Below are 14,503 nucleotides of genomic sequence, written 5' to 3' on the forward strand. Positions count from 1 at the left end.
TTAAATGTAAGAGCATTATCCCACGTCCCTTAATTTAGAGAATGATGTTTATAAACAAATAATGCTTTCTCCATTGCTACTTAAGCTTATAAACAAAATATACTCTCCTCTCTCAGTTGGTACGAGGCCTTTTGGGAAGCCCATAGCAAATACATAAGAGTTTATGTTCAAAGTGGACAATATCATACCATTGTGGACAGTCGTGTTCGTTTAACATCCATCGCTTTATTCCACCTTAAAGACAATATCATACCATTATGGAGAGTCGTGTTCGTCTAACATACATCACCTTATTTCACCTTTCTTTAGGTCAAAAATGTGCACTCAATTTTAATTTATTTATAAAATATTTAAAAAAATCTTTAACGTATATTTATTCTTAAAATATCTCGATCCTTTCTGGCATTTTTCCAATTGAGATGGATTAAAAATTAATTTTATTTTTTGTCTTGTTCATTTTAACTTTTTTTTTTTATAATGCATGTCAAATATTGTTAAAACGTGTACAAATAAATAGCTTAGAGATCAAATGCGTCTATCAATCAAATGATTAAACCGTTTTTACGGTAATAATTAATAATTGACAAAAAAAAAATAAAGAACATAAAAATTTATAAATGAATTTGAAAGTAATTAAGTCGAATAATATTTTCTGTAAATTTATGAGCAAAGTGAGGACCAAACAAAAGTAAAGGCTAAATTGTTGAAAGCATAAAAGTTTATAAATGAGTTTATAGCTAAGTCGACGAGATAATTATAATAATACCTTCCTTTAAATTTAAGAAATAAAAAATATAAAAGAGTTTTTTTTTTCTTAATTTTTGAGTTTTTGGTCAATAATTACGTTCAAAATTTTAATAGAATAAAATATAAATTATTTGTATTCAAATTGGAACCTGAAAGTTTTAAATTATTAGATAAATTCAATGTATTAATACATACTTTTTTTTTTTTATATATACCAAATAAACAAAATAATTATTAAAGTCAAGTTTGGTAATATTTACTTTTGTTTCAATTTAAATAAAATGGAAGGCGTTTCGATTTTTTTTAATTATTATTTTTGTATTGGAAAAATAAAATTATGAATATATTTGGTAATAATAATTTTTTTTTGTTTGTTTCTTAAAGTTTTTTATTTTAAAATATAAAATCTCATATGAAAATAAGTTTTTAAAATATAAATTTAAAAAGTAATTATATAATCGAGAAAAATCAAATATTCTTTAGTATTTTTTATTATTAAAAAAATGAGAAACCAATAAGAAAAGCATGATACGTTTATTGTGAAGAGAACAAATCACTATTTATATAAGAGTGTGGAAACTTTCCGTAGCAGACGAGTTCTAAAGCCTTGAGGGGAAGCCCGAAAGGGAAAGCCTTCTGCTAGCGGTGGGTCTGGATTGTTACAAATGGTATCAAAGCCAGGTTTCGGACGATGTGCCAGTCTTCTCGCTGTTCCCCGAAAAGGGGTAGACACGAGGCGATGTGAAGCCCGAAAGGGAAAGCCTTCTGCTAGCGGTGGGTCTGGATTGTTACAAATGGTATCAGAGCCAGGTTTCGGACGATGTGCCAGTCTTCTCGCTGTTCCCCGAAAAGGGGTAGACACGAGGCGATGTGCCAGTAAGGACGCTGGTCCCAAAGAGGGTGGATTTGGGAGCGGTCCCACATCTATTGGAGGAAGGAGAGAGTGCTAGCGAGGACGCTGACCTCGAAGGGGGATGGATTGTAATGTCGGGAAAAGCCTAAAGAAGACAATATCTAGACGGAGTGGATAAAAAAAAGTTAGTTTGTGAAGATTTAAAAATAAATCCTTTTTATATAAATATATAAAGGTTATATGACGATGGTATGACGATATTCTCACCAACTGCCTATGCCCACCTACCAATGTCTCTGCTCTGGAGTCTGGAGAATGCTGCCTTATAAATTATCCTATCCGTGTTCATCTTGGATGTCTCAGTTTTCTTATTCATTTCTTGTTTCTTCGTTGCGGACCCGCCAATTTCGACCTGCAATCCGAAGGTCTATATAGCGAGTTTTCGACTAGCACTCATTTCAATCGATCGCAAGATCTTACGTTCTTGGGGTTTGCTTCTTTCTCGATCCGTTCCTTAGACTGCGGATATTTTCAGGTTTGATTTCTTCTGGATCTTCATTGAATTGTCATCTTCATTGTGCCCTTTATGTGTTTGCTGAGATCTCCCTTCCCCCCGCGCGTTTAATGGCGCTTAATTCGTTGTGCAACTCTTCACCTCTGATTTTCCTTTTCTGATTTTAAGTATTCAAGTAGAACATTGCGGGTTTCAGATTTGAATCCTTTCCCACATTTTCTAGCTTTTTATGTGTTCTTACTCTTGGTTTTTTTGTTTGATTTAAACAAGGATTTAGAAGTTATAGATTATGATGATTTTTATGTTGCTGATATGGTTCACTGCTTTAAGAAGATTCTAGATCTTGCTTTACTCTTGTGATTCATGGCCATTGTTTTTATAATTATAGAAGTCTCTCTTGTTGGTCTGTGATGCTGTGGTCGTTTTATTTGGTTATTTTTATCTCAGTGGAAGTTGTGCATGTTGTAAACTGTTTGGGTTTTATGGTGAAAGCATGAATGTAGGGTCCTGAAACAAAATGGAGGCTGTTGAGTCTCTTTATTGGCATCTTAGAGACCCAAGTGCAAACATTTAAGGCAACCTTTCTCTGCCAGAGATTCTTATTTTGCACTCTTCTCCTCTCTTTTGTTATTGTTACAAAGATGAAGAAATACCAGGGGAGTTTGTATTTTAACTAAATCAATTTGGAAAGAAGTACTATTTAATGTTCCTTCCCTATATTCCCGCATTTTTTCCCCTCTCTTCTTCAATACTCTATTACTCCACTTTTTCCATTTCTCAAACTCTAAAACTACCCCCTTTCAGTCAAGGTATATAGGCTACAACAAGAAGAAAAGAGAAGAATGGAACCACGAAGGAACCTTAGGACTGAATGTTTTATCAATGTTGTGTGAGATCGCTTATCGGTTGAAGAGGGGAACGAAACCTTATTTGTAAGGGTGTGAAAATCTCTCCCTAGCATAACCATTTTAAGAACCTTGAGGGGAAGCCCGAAAGGGAAAGCACCTTTGACGATTCTCTTTCTTTTTTACCATGTTTTCTGAAGGTAGCTGAAATTCTCCTTTTTTCCAAAAGTCAATGAAAAAGTGGACGGATATTGATCGTTCTTAGCTTGGCGCGCTTGCTTCCCTCTAAAGAAGCCCAACTGTAACGTTTTTCAATCTTAGGTGAATCACTAAATTCTTTCTATACCACCCTCTCTCGAAGCAGTGGCGGTGTGCTAGCGAAGACGCTGAGACCCAAAGGGGGGGTGGACATCGGACGGTGTGCCAGCGAGGACGCTGAGCCCCGAAGGAGGGTGGACATCAGACGGTGTGCCAACAAGAATGCTGAACCCCGAAGAGGAGGGTGGACATCGGACGGTGTGCCAGCAAAGACGCTTGGCTCCGAAGGGGAGGGTGGACACCTGACGGTGTGCCAGCAAGGATGCTTGGCCCCGAAGGGGGGTGGACACCGAATGGTATGCTAGAGAGGACGCTTGGCCCTGAAGAGGGGTGGATTGTAAGATCCCACATCGGTTGGAGAGGGGAACAATACATTCTTTATAAGGCTGTAGAAATCTCTTCCTAACAGATGCTTTTTAAAAACCTTGAGGGGAAGCTCGAGAGGGAAAGCCCAAAGAGGACAATATCTCCTAGCGGTGAACTTGAATTGTTACAAGTAGTTGAGTGTAAGTTAATACATTTAGGTTTAATACACTAAAAGAGAGACGCGTTAAGAATTTAGGTTGTAATTTTGAGAAAGCGGGTGGGAGGGATATTTTTTAAACAAAGCACAAAGTTCAAGTATATTTCTACAATTGGAATCAATTTAATTGTGTAACCAACTACTGTAAGTTATATGTAATGGGATATCAACACTTCTAACCGTTCCAAAAAAATTATATCAAACTCATACATTGTGTGAGTTCTAAGAATTTGGAGGGTTGTAATTTTAAGTGAATGCATCTTTAAACGGACTATTAGCTCTTCTTCGATGGGCTAGTTTCAGGGAATTGACACTTTGCATGTTGTGTAGTTCTAACGAGGGGTTTTTCTTTGACACACGCAGCAATAGTGGTTGTTTTTCCTTGATACTTTTACTTGGAGTTTACAATAAGTTATTTTCTTTGGATCTTAGCGAACTATATATCTGTTTTTATCGGAGTCCTAATTATAAATCTTGAATGTGCGGTAGGTAAAAACATGGCTGCTCCTGCAAAACCTACAAGGATTGGCCTTGCTGGTCTAGCTGTGATGGGTCAAAACCTGGCCCTCAACATTGCAGAAAAGGGCTTCCCTATTTCTGTGTATAACCGAACGACCTCCAAAGTAGATGAAACAGTTGAACGAGCTAAGGTAGAAGGAGACCTTCCTCTCTATGGCTTCCATGATCCTGAATCTTTCGTTCAATCAATTCAAAAACCCCGTGTCATAATCATGCTTGTTAAGGCCGGGGCACCAGTTGACCAAACCATTAAAACCCTCTCTGCTTACTTGGAGAAAGGTGACTGTATAATTGATGGTGGTAATGAATGGTATGAGAACACTGAGAGAAGAGAGAAAGCCATGGCTGAATTAGGTCTGCTCTACCTTGGAATGGGAGTTTCAGGGGGTGAAGAAGGTGCTAGGAATGGTCCTTCTTTGATGCCCGGAGGATCATTTGAGGCCTTCAAGAACATCGAGGACATTCTTGTTAAGGTTGCAGCCCAAGTTCCCGATAGCGGTCCCTGTGTGACTTACATCGGCAAAGGTGGATCGGGTAACTTTGTCAAGATGATCCACAATGGAATAGAATATGGTGATATGCAGCTGATTGCAGAGGCATATGATGTTTTGAGATCTGTGGGGAAGTTGTCAAATGAGGAACTTCACCAGGTTTTCTCGGAATGGAACAAAGGCGAGCTTCTAAGTTTCTTGATTGAAATCACTGCAGACATTTTCAGTATCAAGGATGACAAAGCCGATGGCTACTTAGTTGACAAGGTTTTGGACAAGACTGGTATGAAGGGTACCGGTAAGTGGACTGTTCAGCAAGCTGCTGACCTCTCAGTTGCAGCCCCTACCATTGCTTCTTCTCTTGATGCAAGGTTCCTAAGTGGTTTGAAAGAAGAGAGGGTAGAAGCAGCAAAAGTCTTCGGATCAGGTCTTAGCGACGTCTTGGTGCCTCAAGAGGTCGATAAAGCAAAGTTGATCGACGACGTGAGACAAGCTCTTTATGCGTCCAAAATATGCAGCTATGCACAGGGCATGAATCTGATCCGTGCCAAGAGTAACGAGAAGGGATGGGATTTGAAGTTGGGGGAACTTGCCCGAATTTGGAAGGGAGGTTGTATCATTCGAGCTGTATTTCTTGATCGAATCAAGAGGGCCTACGACCGTAATCCTGATCTAGCTAACCTCCTTGTGGATCCAGAGTTCGCAAAGGAAATCGTCGAACGACAGTCAGCTTGGCGAAGAGTTGTATGTCTGGCCATCAACTCGGGTATCAGCACCCCAGGAATGTCTTCCAGTCTCGCCTACTTCGACAGCTACCGGAGGGAGAGACTGCCAGCAAACTTGGTCCAAGCTCAAAGAGACTATTTTGGTGCCCATACTTACGAAAGAACTGATGTCGAAGGATCTTTCCACACCGAATGGTTTAAGATCGCTAAACAACTTAAGAACTGAATGCATTCGTTGCCTAATCCCGAGAGTAAGAACACCTTTTATTTACAATAATCTTACCTCCGAACCATTTTAATCATATCTCATTTCATATGCATTTTGGTGTGAACTTGGTTACATAAACTGTGTTGTTTGAGTTTCAAGTTTGAATATGTTGTCTCATCAGGTTATGCTTTGAAAGATTTTCCATTTGACTAGATCAACAAACATTCACATTTTTTTTTTTGCCTATTCCCTTCACCTTTTCAAAACTTTCGACGTGTTCGGGCCTAACTCGAACAGCCATTAAATTTACTGAAAAAGATGTCCAAACCAATCAACGAAGCTGAAATTATTTAAAAGTTGAAGAACTATTAAAAAAGAAAGATCGATACTATATAATTGGATATACTCGAGAAAAAAGCGATACCCAAATCCGATAGCTTAATTATATTAATTATATAGGCTCATAAAGTAAGTCAACTTTGGAATTAACAACTTTTGATCCTCCCATTTACATAAAATAGAACCCATAAATGGGTGTTTCCCTAATTTATTAAGGAGTTCATTGAGAATCGAAGGGAAGTGATGAGACAAGGGGAAGCCCACATGTTGGTGTGGCAAATTTAAATGGCGGCTACTGTGTCGTCTGCCGCCGCAGACACTGCAGCCTCCATTGTGATTCTTACTTTTTTGTGTTCTTATTACGCGGAAAACAGAGCAAAAATGGAATTTTCTTCCCTCATTTTCGTCTTCCATTTAAGTTTAAATTAATAAAAATATCTCTCTACAAAAATATTTTATTTAAAAAATATTCTTTAAATTTTATAAGTATTTTTTAAAAAAATATATATATTTGATTTTTAAATTTTTATTAGGAATGTTTTTGAAGTTTGGAAAAAAATTAAGGATATTTTGAAGATTTTAAAAGTATTTAAGAATATTGATGAAAATTTTAAAAATTTGATATTTTAAATATTATTCTTACCCAAAGTATACTTAGTGTGAGTGATTGTTGTTACTTTCTTGCTTGTATATATAACGTCTCTTTTAAAATCTCTTCTTCGAAAATCTGTCTTTGCTCTCGTTTTCTAAAACCTTCTTCTTAAACTGAGGTAAGAAGCTCGAGTATACGTCGCTTGGCCATAGGTGACGCAAGAACGAATTGACTTAACTCAATTGTCGTTGGAAAGTGAGTGTCGCACAATTGCAAGTCTATTGCCATCATGAGTGCGATCGTGACCGGTGGTAGAAAATGGAAGAGTATTTTTTAATTTAATCTAAGGTATTGTTAAAAAAAATTATGAAGTTAAATTTGAAAGAGAATATAGAAAAAAGAATATGAGATTTGATTCCTTTTCTAACTTGTTTCAATCTGTATGGAAAAATTCTGGCAATGCCACCTGGATTTTGCTAACCTGTGGTAATGATTATATAAATAATTTAATTTAATTTAATTTAATTTGTAACAGTCCATAACTCGTTTTCATCGATTTACACGTTCCCGCTGCTAACAAAATTAGAAGAAGAAGAAGAAGAAGAAGAAGGAGATTGAAGCAAATCCAGAGATCGATTTCAGAACTGCTGGTTCGATCGAGAAAAAGTAGAAGAATCGGAAGGCGTAGCGGTGGCGAGGAACGACGGCGTGTTATTTCCGGCCATTATGACGACGATTTGAGGTTTCAGATCGGCGGCCGTTTTTGCAGGAGTATCGATCTTCGTCTTCTGGTCTTCTTCTTCGGAAGACGATGAAGAAGGTGAAGATGAAGAGAGTTTCCGGCAGGAACAAGTGAGTAAAATCAATGCGGTGAGGATGAGAAGTAGAGTTAGGCCTATTCCGCCGAAGAGATATGGTATCGGAGTGTTCCAGAGGTGGTGATGGCCGGTTTCCATGGCGGCGGGGGCGGCAGCGGCGGCTAATGACCTCATTCCTCTCCCTTTCTCTGTTTTTTTTTTTCTTGGGAGTGGGGGAATGAGAACGGAGTTTCGATGATACATGTATTTTATAGGGGAAAAGAAATTCCATTTAATTTTTATTAAAAGTAAAAAATAACTATTTTAATTAATCTACTATAATTTTCAATTATTTATTTAGTGGGTTTTCATTTTTTTTTTCTAACTAAGAATATTTGAAATTTTATTTTTTTAGTTTTTAAATTTTTATTATTTTAAAATATTTTAATTCGATACCTTGTCACCTTCCCATCTTTGATGGCAGCAGACTTGCGATTGTGCGGCACCCACTTCCCAGCCTTGCGTTAAGTCAATTCAGTCTCAAGAAGTGAGTTAAACCAATTCAGCCTTGCGTCGCCTACGACCCAGCAACGTATGCTCGAGCCTCTGTCCCTAATTAAAGAAGAAAGTTTTAGAAAACGGGGGCTTGTGCCGCCTATGGCCAAACAACGTATGCTCGAGACTCTGGCCCCAATTCAAGAAGAAAGTTTTAGAAAACAAGAGCAGCAAACAACGTAAGCTTGAGCCTCTGACCCCAGTTCAAGAATAAAGTTTTAGGAAACGGGGTAGTGAGATTTCGAAAGAGAGTTTTGAAAGCAAGATATGAAAGATCGAAATTTGTGTTGTATATGATGCGAGAAAAAAAGGCAACAACAACCGCTTATAACTATCGGGTAAGGCGATAGCCCTGACATTTTCCTACGACTAATTCTATCTTTAAAGTATGAAGTACCACATTGATGTAGATAAGTGACTTTCAATTCTTTTAAGTTTTTCCTTTACTCGATATTAATTTAAATTTATGATTTATATAAATAATAAAATATATTAGATAATTATTGAAAAACATAAAATTGGTATAATTTAAAAAAAAAAAAAAAATTGAAAATTTATTAAAATTTAAAAGACCATAGTTCAAACATGGCTTCCACATTATATATATATATATAATGGCTGTTTGTTTTATTGACTATGGTGGCAACTTCCAATAAAAATGCAATAACTTGGGGGCCAAAATTGCTTTGTGGTTGATGGGCTTTTGTGAGGAACAGATCAGCATTGGGCTTAAATGAATTTGGGCCAAAAGCCCAAAGCCCAGTTCCTTCACCTGGAGGGATGAGCTGACCAAAATATATCAGCTTTTGCACATCAGTAGTATGAATTGTACCAACACTTTATCATAATAAAAATGTTTCAACTCTTTATCATAACTAAGGATTCTATCCGAAACACCCATAAACCGACAATCTGTTTGATAACGTTCTTGTTTTTTTGTTTTCTGTTTTTGAAAATTATGCTCGTTTAGTAGTCGTTTTTGAAACCGTAGCCAAATTTTTTTCAAATGAGAGTTCGAAAAAACTGTCTTTGAAATTTGGCTAAGCTTTCAAAAACGCTCGAAAGTGAGAAAAACTAAACAAAGAGAGCATAGCTTAATTTTTTGAAACAGAAAACTCAAACAAAATCGTTATCAAACGGATCTATACAATTAGAGAACGAGAGAATAACAAAACCGTTGTGGAGCTTCAACGCTCTAATATGATACAACAAACTTTCAAAAGCTTAATCTATGAAAATTTTCTCATAATACTAAACTCTTCAAGAACTGATAAAGAAAGAAGAAGGGATTTTCACCTTGGACCAGAGAGCTCCATGGCTTGGACCAACAAGGATGAGTCATCTGTGAGATCAGAGTATCTGTCAGATGAAGAGAAATCATGAGGTTTGCACTTTGTTGAGTCAACTCTCTGAGAAGCTTCCCATCTGACAGCAAGCCCTTCTCCTTCAAGCATTCTGACAACTTCTGACATCTTTGGTCTGTGTCCTGGTTGGTATTGTGTACACAACAGAGCCACTTGAACCATCTCCTCTAGCTCAACTCTGTCATAGTTGGCTTTCAGATCCTTGTCCACTAGCACTTCCAGCTTCTTCTCCTGGTGAATCTTCTTCACCTGTAATTTTAAACTCAATGTCATTCATTTTCATCTTCTAATGCTCAAACCATGCCTTCCCATTTCAATCGACACGTATTCGTAACTTCCTTTGGTTTATCGATGTCGAAAGCTCGAGAGCAACACAATAACAATCGCATATTTTGTTGTTTCTCCTCCCTCTTGAATGAAAACTTTGAGAAGCTATAAAAGTTCTTAAGAATAATCAAAGGATAACAAAGATGAGATATGTGTATTGTTTTTATATGGTGATGCATACCCATTCAAGAATGCCTCCTTTCTGATTAGCTGCTTTGCCAAACTCAAGGGCTTTCTGCCCTGTGATCAGTTCAAGGAGTAGAATTCCGAATCCAAAAACGTCTGTTTTCTCGGATGACTGCCCAGTCGAGAGATACTCAGGAGCTATATGACCCACGGTGCCTCTCACAGCAGTTGTGACATGTGAATCTTGGTGGTCGAGAAGCTTTGCCAACCCGAAATCTCCAACGACAGCTTCGCAGTAGTCGTCGAGCAATATGTTTGCAGCCTTAACGTCTCTATGTATGATCTTTGGGTCACATTGTTCATGGAGGTATAACAATCCCCTTGAAGCTCCTATAGCAATTCTCTTCCTTGTTCCCCAGTCTAATACCGGTTTTCCTGCGAAAGAAACCGATAATTTTCTCGTGTTTCAGTGTCGGACATTGGATATTGTAGCCTGCATATGGTCAGTTATCAAATGTATAGATGGATATTCATTGATGCTCTTAAAATGGCCACCTTTGAGACGTGATGCAACGCTTCCATTAGACATATACGGGTAAACAAGAATCCTTTCGGTTGGTGTGTTGCAAAACCCGTACAGTCGGAGGAGATGACGGTGCACGGCTAGGCTGATCATCTCGACTTCAGTCTGAAACTGGATATCACCTCTACTTGCATTGCCATCTTTGAGCCTTTTAACAGCTACAACCGTTCCATCTGAAAGAATTCCTTTGTAAACATTTCCAAAACCTCCCTTTCCTAGTATGTTCTTGCTGCTGAAGTTGTTTGTTGCTATCTGAAGTTGTCTAAATTGGAACCTTCTCAGATTTCCAAGCGAAATTTCCTCATGTTGTCCGTCTGCAATTGCAGTAAGATGCATAGGACATATATTAGAATGATAATACAATCAATACTGAAGCTTAACGTTTGGCCTTATCGTTCAGTTCAGATGTTGGGATTAGCGTGAATTTAACAGTAATCATGAGAAGAAAAACTGGTACGATGCTCCAAACAATTTACCTTTTACATCGAAAAACGTCGGGCGATTGCTTCGTCTTCGCCACCATATGAACAGTCCAAATATAAGAACAATCAGACATAGGCAAGCTAGGCTCAAGCCAAATGTAAGGGCCATTTTATGACTTTTCAATCTCACAGCAGGTAAACCAGCTAAAGAAGCAAAGAGAACAGAATTCTTACAAACAATAACTACTGAATTGGAAAGGCTCTGAAGGAATTCATCAATGGCAATGTATTTACATGAACCTTACTTTGTGTACTGTTCAAGTTCATGGACATGGGCATTAGAGTTGAACCGTGGCAACCGACCTCGGACCCAGTTGCACAGATCAGAGGATTTCCAACAATGCTGCAATATCAGAAATATTATGTGAATGAGATTTCACACAGAAAACACAGACACATTCAGAGGAAAGAGAGAGATATATACTTGAACGTTTTGCTGGGAAATCTGGGGAGAGGACCACTGATATTGTTATAAGACACATCACTGCGTTACAAACAAATTCAGAATAAGAAACTAAATTCAAGAGCAAGCTTTCGTCAAGATGGATGAATTTGAAAAGATATGAACTTACAGAAACACAAGCTGTGTCATGTTAGCTACAGACATTGGAATTACCCCAGAAAGACTGTTGTTGTTAAGCCTCCTAAAATCATTGAAGAACAGACCAAATTAAACTAAAACATTTGAAGGAAAGCAAGCAAAAGGCATACTAGGAAGACGCTTACAAGTACTGTAGACTTCTCAAATGGCCTAAAGAAGAAGGAATTTTCCCTGTGAAGAAATTGCTTGATAGATCAAGTGTTTGGAGCTTTGAGAGCCTCTCAAGCTCTGGGGGGATTGGGCCTGTAATATTATTGTTCTGTAACAGCCTATTGAGCAATGCAAACCAATTTGGTTACTTATTTTTGTCCATTTTCAAGGGGGAGAAAGAGGAAAAGAAAGGCCTTGTCATTTTAACTTACACAATTTGAAGGTTTGTCAAATTCCCAATGCTTGAAGAAAGAGTCCCAGACAGGTTCTGACTTGGAGTCCCTCTGCATTACGTACAAAACCCACCAAAAGAAAGAAAAAATGAATCAGAACTTCAATGGTGGATTGCCTCCATTTTCCCAACTCTTCATCTACAAATTTTGAGTTCAAATTCTTAAAGAAGAAGGTGGAGAAGAGGATTAACAGGCCAATGACAAGGCTGTCAGGGGAGCAAGTAACCATAGTCCAACTACATGGGTCAACAGAGTCTCCATCCCAATTCTCAAGCACGCCATGGGGATCTTGAAGTGAAGCTTTTATACCCATCAGAGCTTGAACTGAAATGAAACAGTGAAAAAATGAAACCATTTCCCCCAAGAAAATTCTGCATTTCCCATCTTAAAATGGCCTAAACAGACACACCCATCTTGCAGAAAGAAAAAGAATTTTGTTCTCTTTTTCTCTTACTTACCTTCATAGTTAACACCTTTGGGAGATAGCAAGCCATTTATTGCAGAAGCCCAAAACAATAAAGAAGCCACAAGACAAGAAGCAGTAGCCTCAGTTCTCTTCATTCCCAGTAAATGCTCATGTACCAAAAACCAGACACAAGACAAGCAGAAGGCTGGAACTATTGCAAATGGGGGCTGGGCTAAGCTGGTTGAAGAACAACAACAACAAGGAAAGAGGGGTCTGGCTGTTTAATAAGGAAATCTTCGAATCACAACCAATTTTTGTGGTTTTTATGCCAGAAATCCCCCATCAACCAAAAATGGAGGTGGAGGGGCAGTGTGCTTTTGGTGGCAGTGAGCAGAGGCACTAACAAAGCATGCTTGTCGTTTGAGACGGTAAATTTTGAAGAATATAATATGGAGAGCCTTAAAAAGCATCAAACAAAACAAACCAAATCCACGTAAGTTCAAGATTAAAATAAACAAAAAGAGAACAGAGATTGGGCATTATTTTACCTTTAATCTTGTCCTATGCTTTTAAAATGGTGCCATGTGAATCGAAAATTCCCTTAACATAATATTATTCATCTTGTAAAACAAGTACAAACTAAAGCATATTGAAAACGGTGAATCAAAACCATTCAAAAGCTCCTTTTTTTTTCAAAAACTGCAAGCTGGAAGAAGAAATCTAAGCTCTTGATAAATCCTCCAAAACCACATTCTTTTCCTTTCCTAGAGACGACCCAGTTAAAATTACACGATTTTGATTCATGGGTCAGTGAAACCAAATGTAAATTCACCCAATATCATGTAAAAAGCTCATTTTTCCCAAGCTGATGAAGAATGAACCACTCTGAGAGATTAAAAAAGGGGATAACCCAGTAAAAATTAGTCAGTAAAACCCATATGAAAATTCATTCACCCAATTTCATATCATTCAACAGTCCAGAATGAACAAATCAAGGCATTGAAAGTCAGAAAGTTAGAGAATGTGAGAATCTCAAGGAGACTATGGAGCTCGAAGGTGATGATAATGGAGTTGGCTATTCCATTCATCTTTTCGTGAATCTGGTTTTGCTTTTTTTCTTCTGTCTTTAAAATTCTGGATTCGTTCATTTCAAAATTCTGTCTCTGTTTTGAAATGTTGGGAAGGGAAGTGGGGATTTACAGATGCCGGCTGGCTTTGTATCAGAAAAGAAGCATTGTCGGAGACAGTCATTCCACCAAAACCGTTCAAAAAGAAAAGTGCTTTTGGAAAAGCAAAAGCTGACATTTTTTTTTCTCTCTCTTTCTATTTGAATTTGTTTTGTGTCTGTAAATAATGAGTTTATTTTGTTTGGTGATGAGATCCTCCGTCGCAGGGCCTGCGCGTGCAAAGAGAAGAAGCTCAAATTACAGGTTTCTTCCGACCTCCACCTCGCTTCACCATCATCCTCATCATCATTGTCTTTTCACATCTTTCTGTCCCACTAATCTTTCCCAAGTTTCTTTTTTCTTCTTCAGTTAAGAGGATAGACCAGATTTAGCATTATCTAAATTTTTTAACGTTATAAGTAATTGACAAAAGCAAAGAATATCTACTAGTGTTACAAATAGAATAAGATCTAAACATCGGATAGTGTGTTAACGAGGGTGTTGGGTTTCCAAGAAAATAGATTTTGAGATCTCACATCGGAAAGAGAACGAAACATTCAATAATTTTGCACCAACATATCTCGGGAGAGCTATATTTTGTGGATGATACTTTAAAGATCTAATATTTAAATTTAAAAAAAAATGATAATAAAAAACAAAATTTATTTACTATATAAATTATATAGGAAATGTATATAAAAATGATTAATTTGTTTAATCATATAATAGATTAAAATAACTGAAGATCTGATGAGAGAAGGTAACCACAGTGAAATAAAACTTTTACAGTAGTAAATTTTCTTAAACTCATGATGGTTCTAAAAAATTGTGAAAAAGAAAAATAAAATAAAAAGTAGAATGGACCAAGCATAACAAAAGAACACAAAACTTCAATAAAAGAATGACAAAAGTGAGCAAAGAGATTAAATTCCCAAAAATTGTAACGCCTACACCTTTATTGTCTTATTCTTCACCAAAGCTATATATATATATATATATATATATATATATATATATATATATATATATATATATATTT

At 37.1% G+C, this 14,503-nt stretch overlaps 2 protein-coding genes across 7 annotated transcripts in view; one reads left to right on the forward strand and one right to left on the reverse strand.

Annotated features, from left to right (window-relative positions):
- The first annotated feature begins 1,892 nt into the window (after positions 1-1,892).
- On the forward strand, positions 1,893-5,940 carry LOC111808792 (6-phosphogluconate dehydrogenase, decarboxylating 3). 2 transcript variants are annotated; one of them, XM_023694976.1, is made up of 2 exons: positions 1,893-2,135; positions 4,290-5,940. In XM_023694976.1, the coding sequence occupies exon 2, from the start codon at positions 4,298-4,300 to the stop codon at positions 5,759-5,761; it is 1,464 nt and encodes a 487-aa protein (XP_023550744.1). In that variant the 5' UTR covers positions 1,893-2,135; positions 4,290-4,297; the 3' UTR covers positions 5,762-5,940. The 2 variants fall into 2 exon arrangements, with proteins under 2 accessions (XP_023550744.1, XP_023550743.1); XM_023694975.1 differs by having other exon boundaries at positions 1,894-2,137; positions 4,293-5,940.
- A 2,709-nt stretch (positions 5,941-8,649) lies between these two features.
- The window catches only part of LOC111808464 (protein NSP-INTERACTING KINASE 1-like), an 8,005-nt gene continuing 2,151 nt past the window's right edge, over positions 8,650-14,503 (reverse strand). For 3 of the 5 annotated variants that reach the window (XM_023694452.1, XM_023694451.1, XM_023694453.1), the window contains 12 exons: positions 12,351-12,535; positions 12,084-12,216; positions 11,872-11,943; positions 11,635-11,778; positions 11,481-11,552; positions 11,333-11,392; positions 11,154-11,251; positions 10,903-11,052; positions 10,399-10,740; positions 9,899-10,278; positions 9,323-9,639; positions 8,650-8,811 (listed from right to left, as the gene is read on the reverse strand). In XM_023694452.1, the coding sequence (XP_023550220.1) occupies positions 8,661-8,811; positions 9,323-9,639; positions 9,899-10,278; positions 10,399-10,740; positions 10,903-11,052; positions 11,154-11,251; positions 11,333-11,392; positions 11,481-11,552; positions 11,635-11,778; positions 11,872-11,943; positions 12,084-12,216; positions 12,351-12,535 (2,104 nt within the window). In that variant the 3' untranslated portion in view covers positions 8,650-8,660. The other 2 variants (XM_023694455.1, XM_023694454.1) reach the window with 2 other exon arrangements.

The sequence above is a fragment of the Cucurbita pepo genome, chromosome LG13 (assembly GCF_002806865.2).
Source record: "Cucurbita pepo subsp. pepo cultivar mu-cu-16 chromosome LG13, ASM280686v2, whole genome shotgun sequence".
Classification (NCBI taxonomy): domain Eukaryota; kingdom Viridiplantae; phylum Streptophyta; class Magnoliopsida; order Cucurbitales; family Cucurbitaceae; genus Cucurbita; species Cucurbita pepo.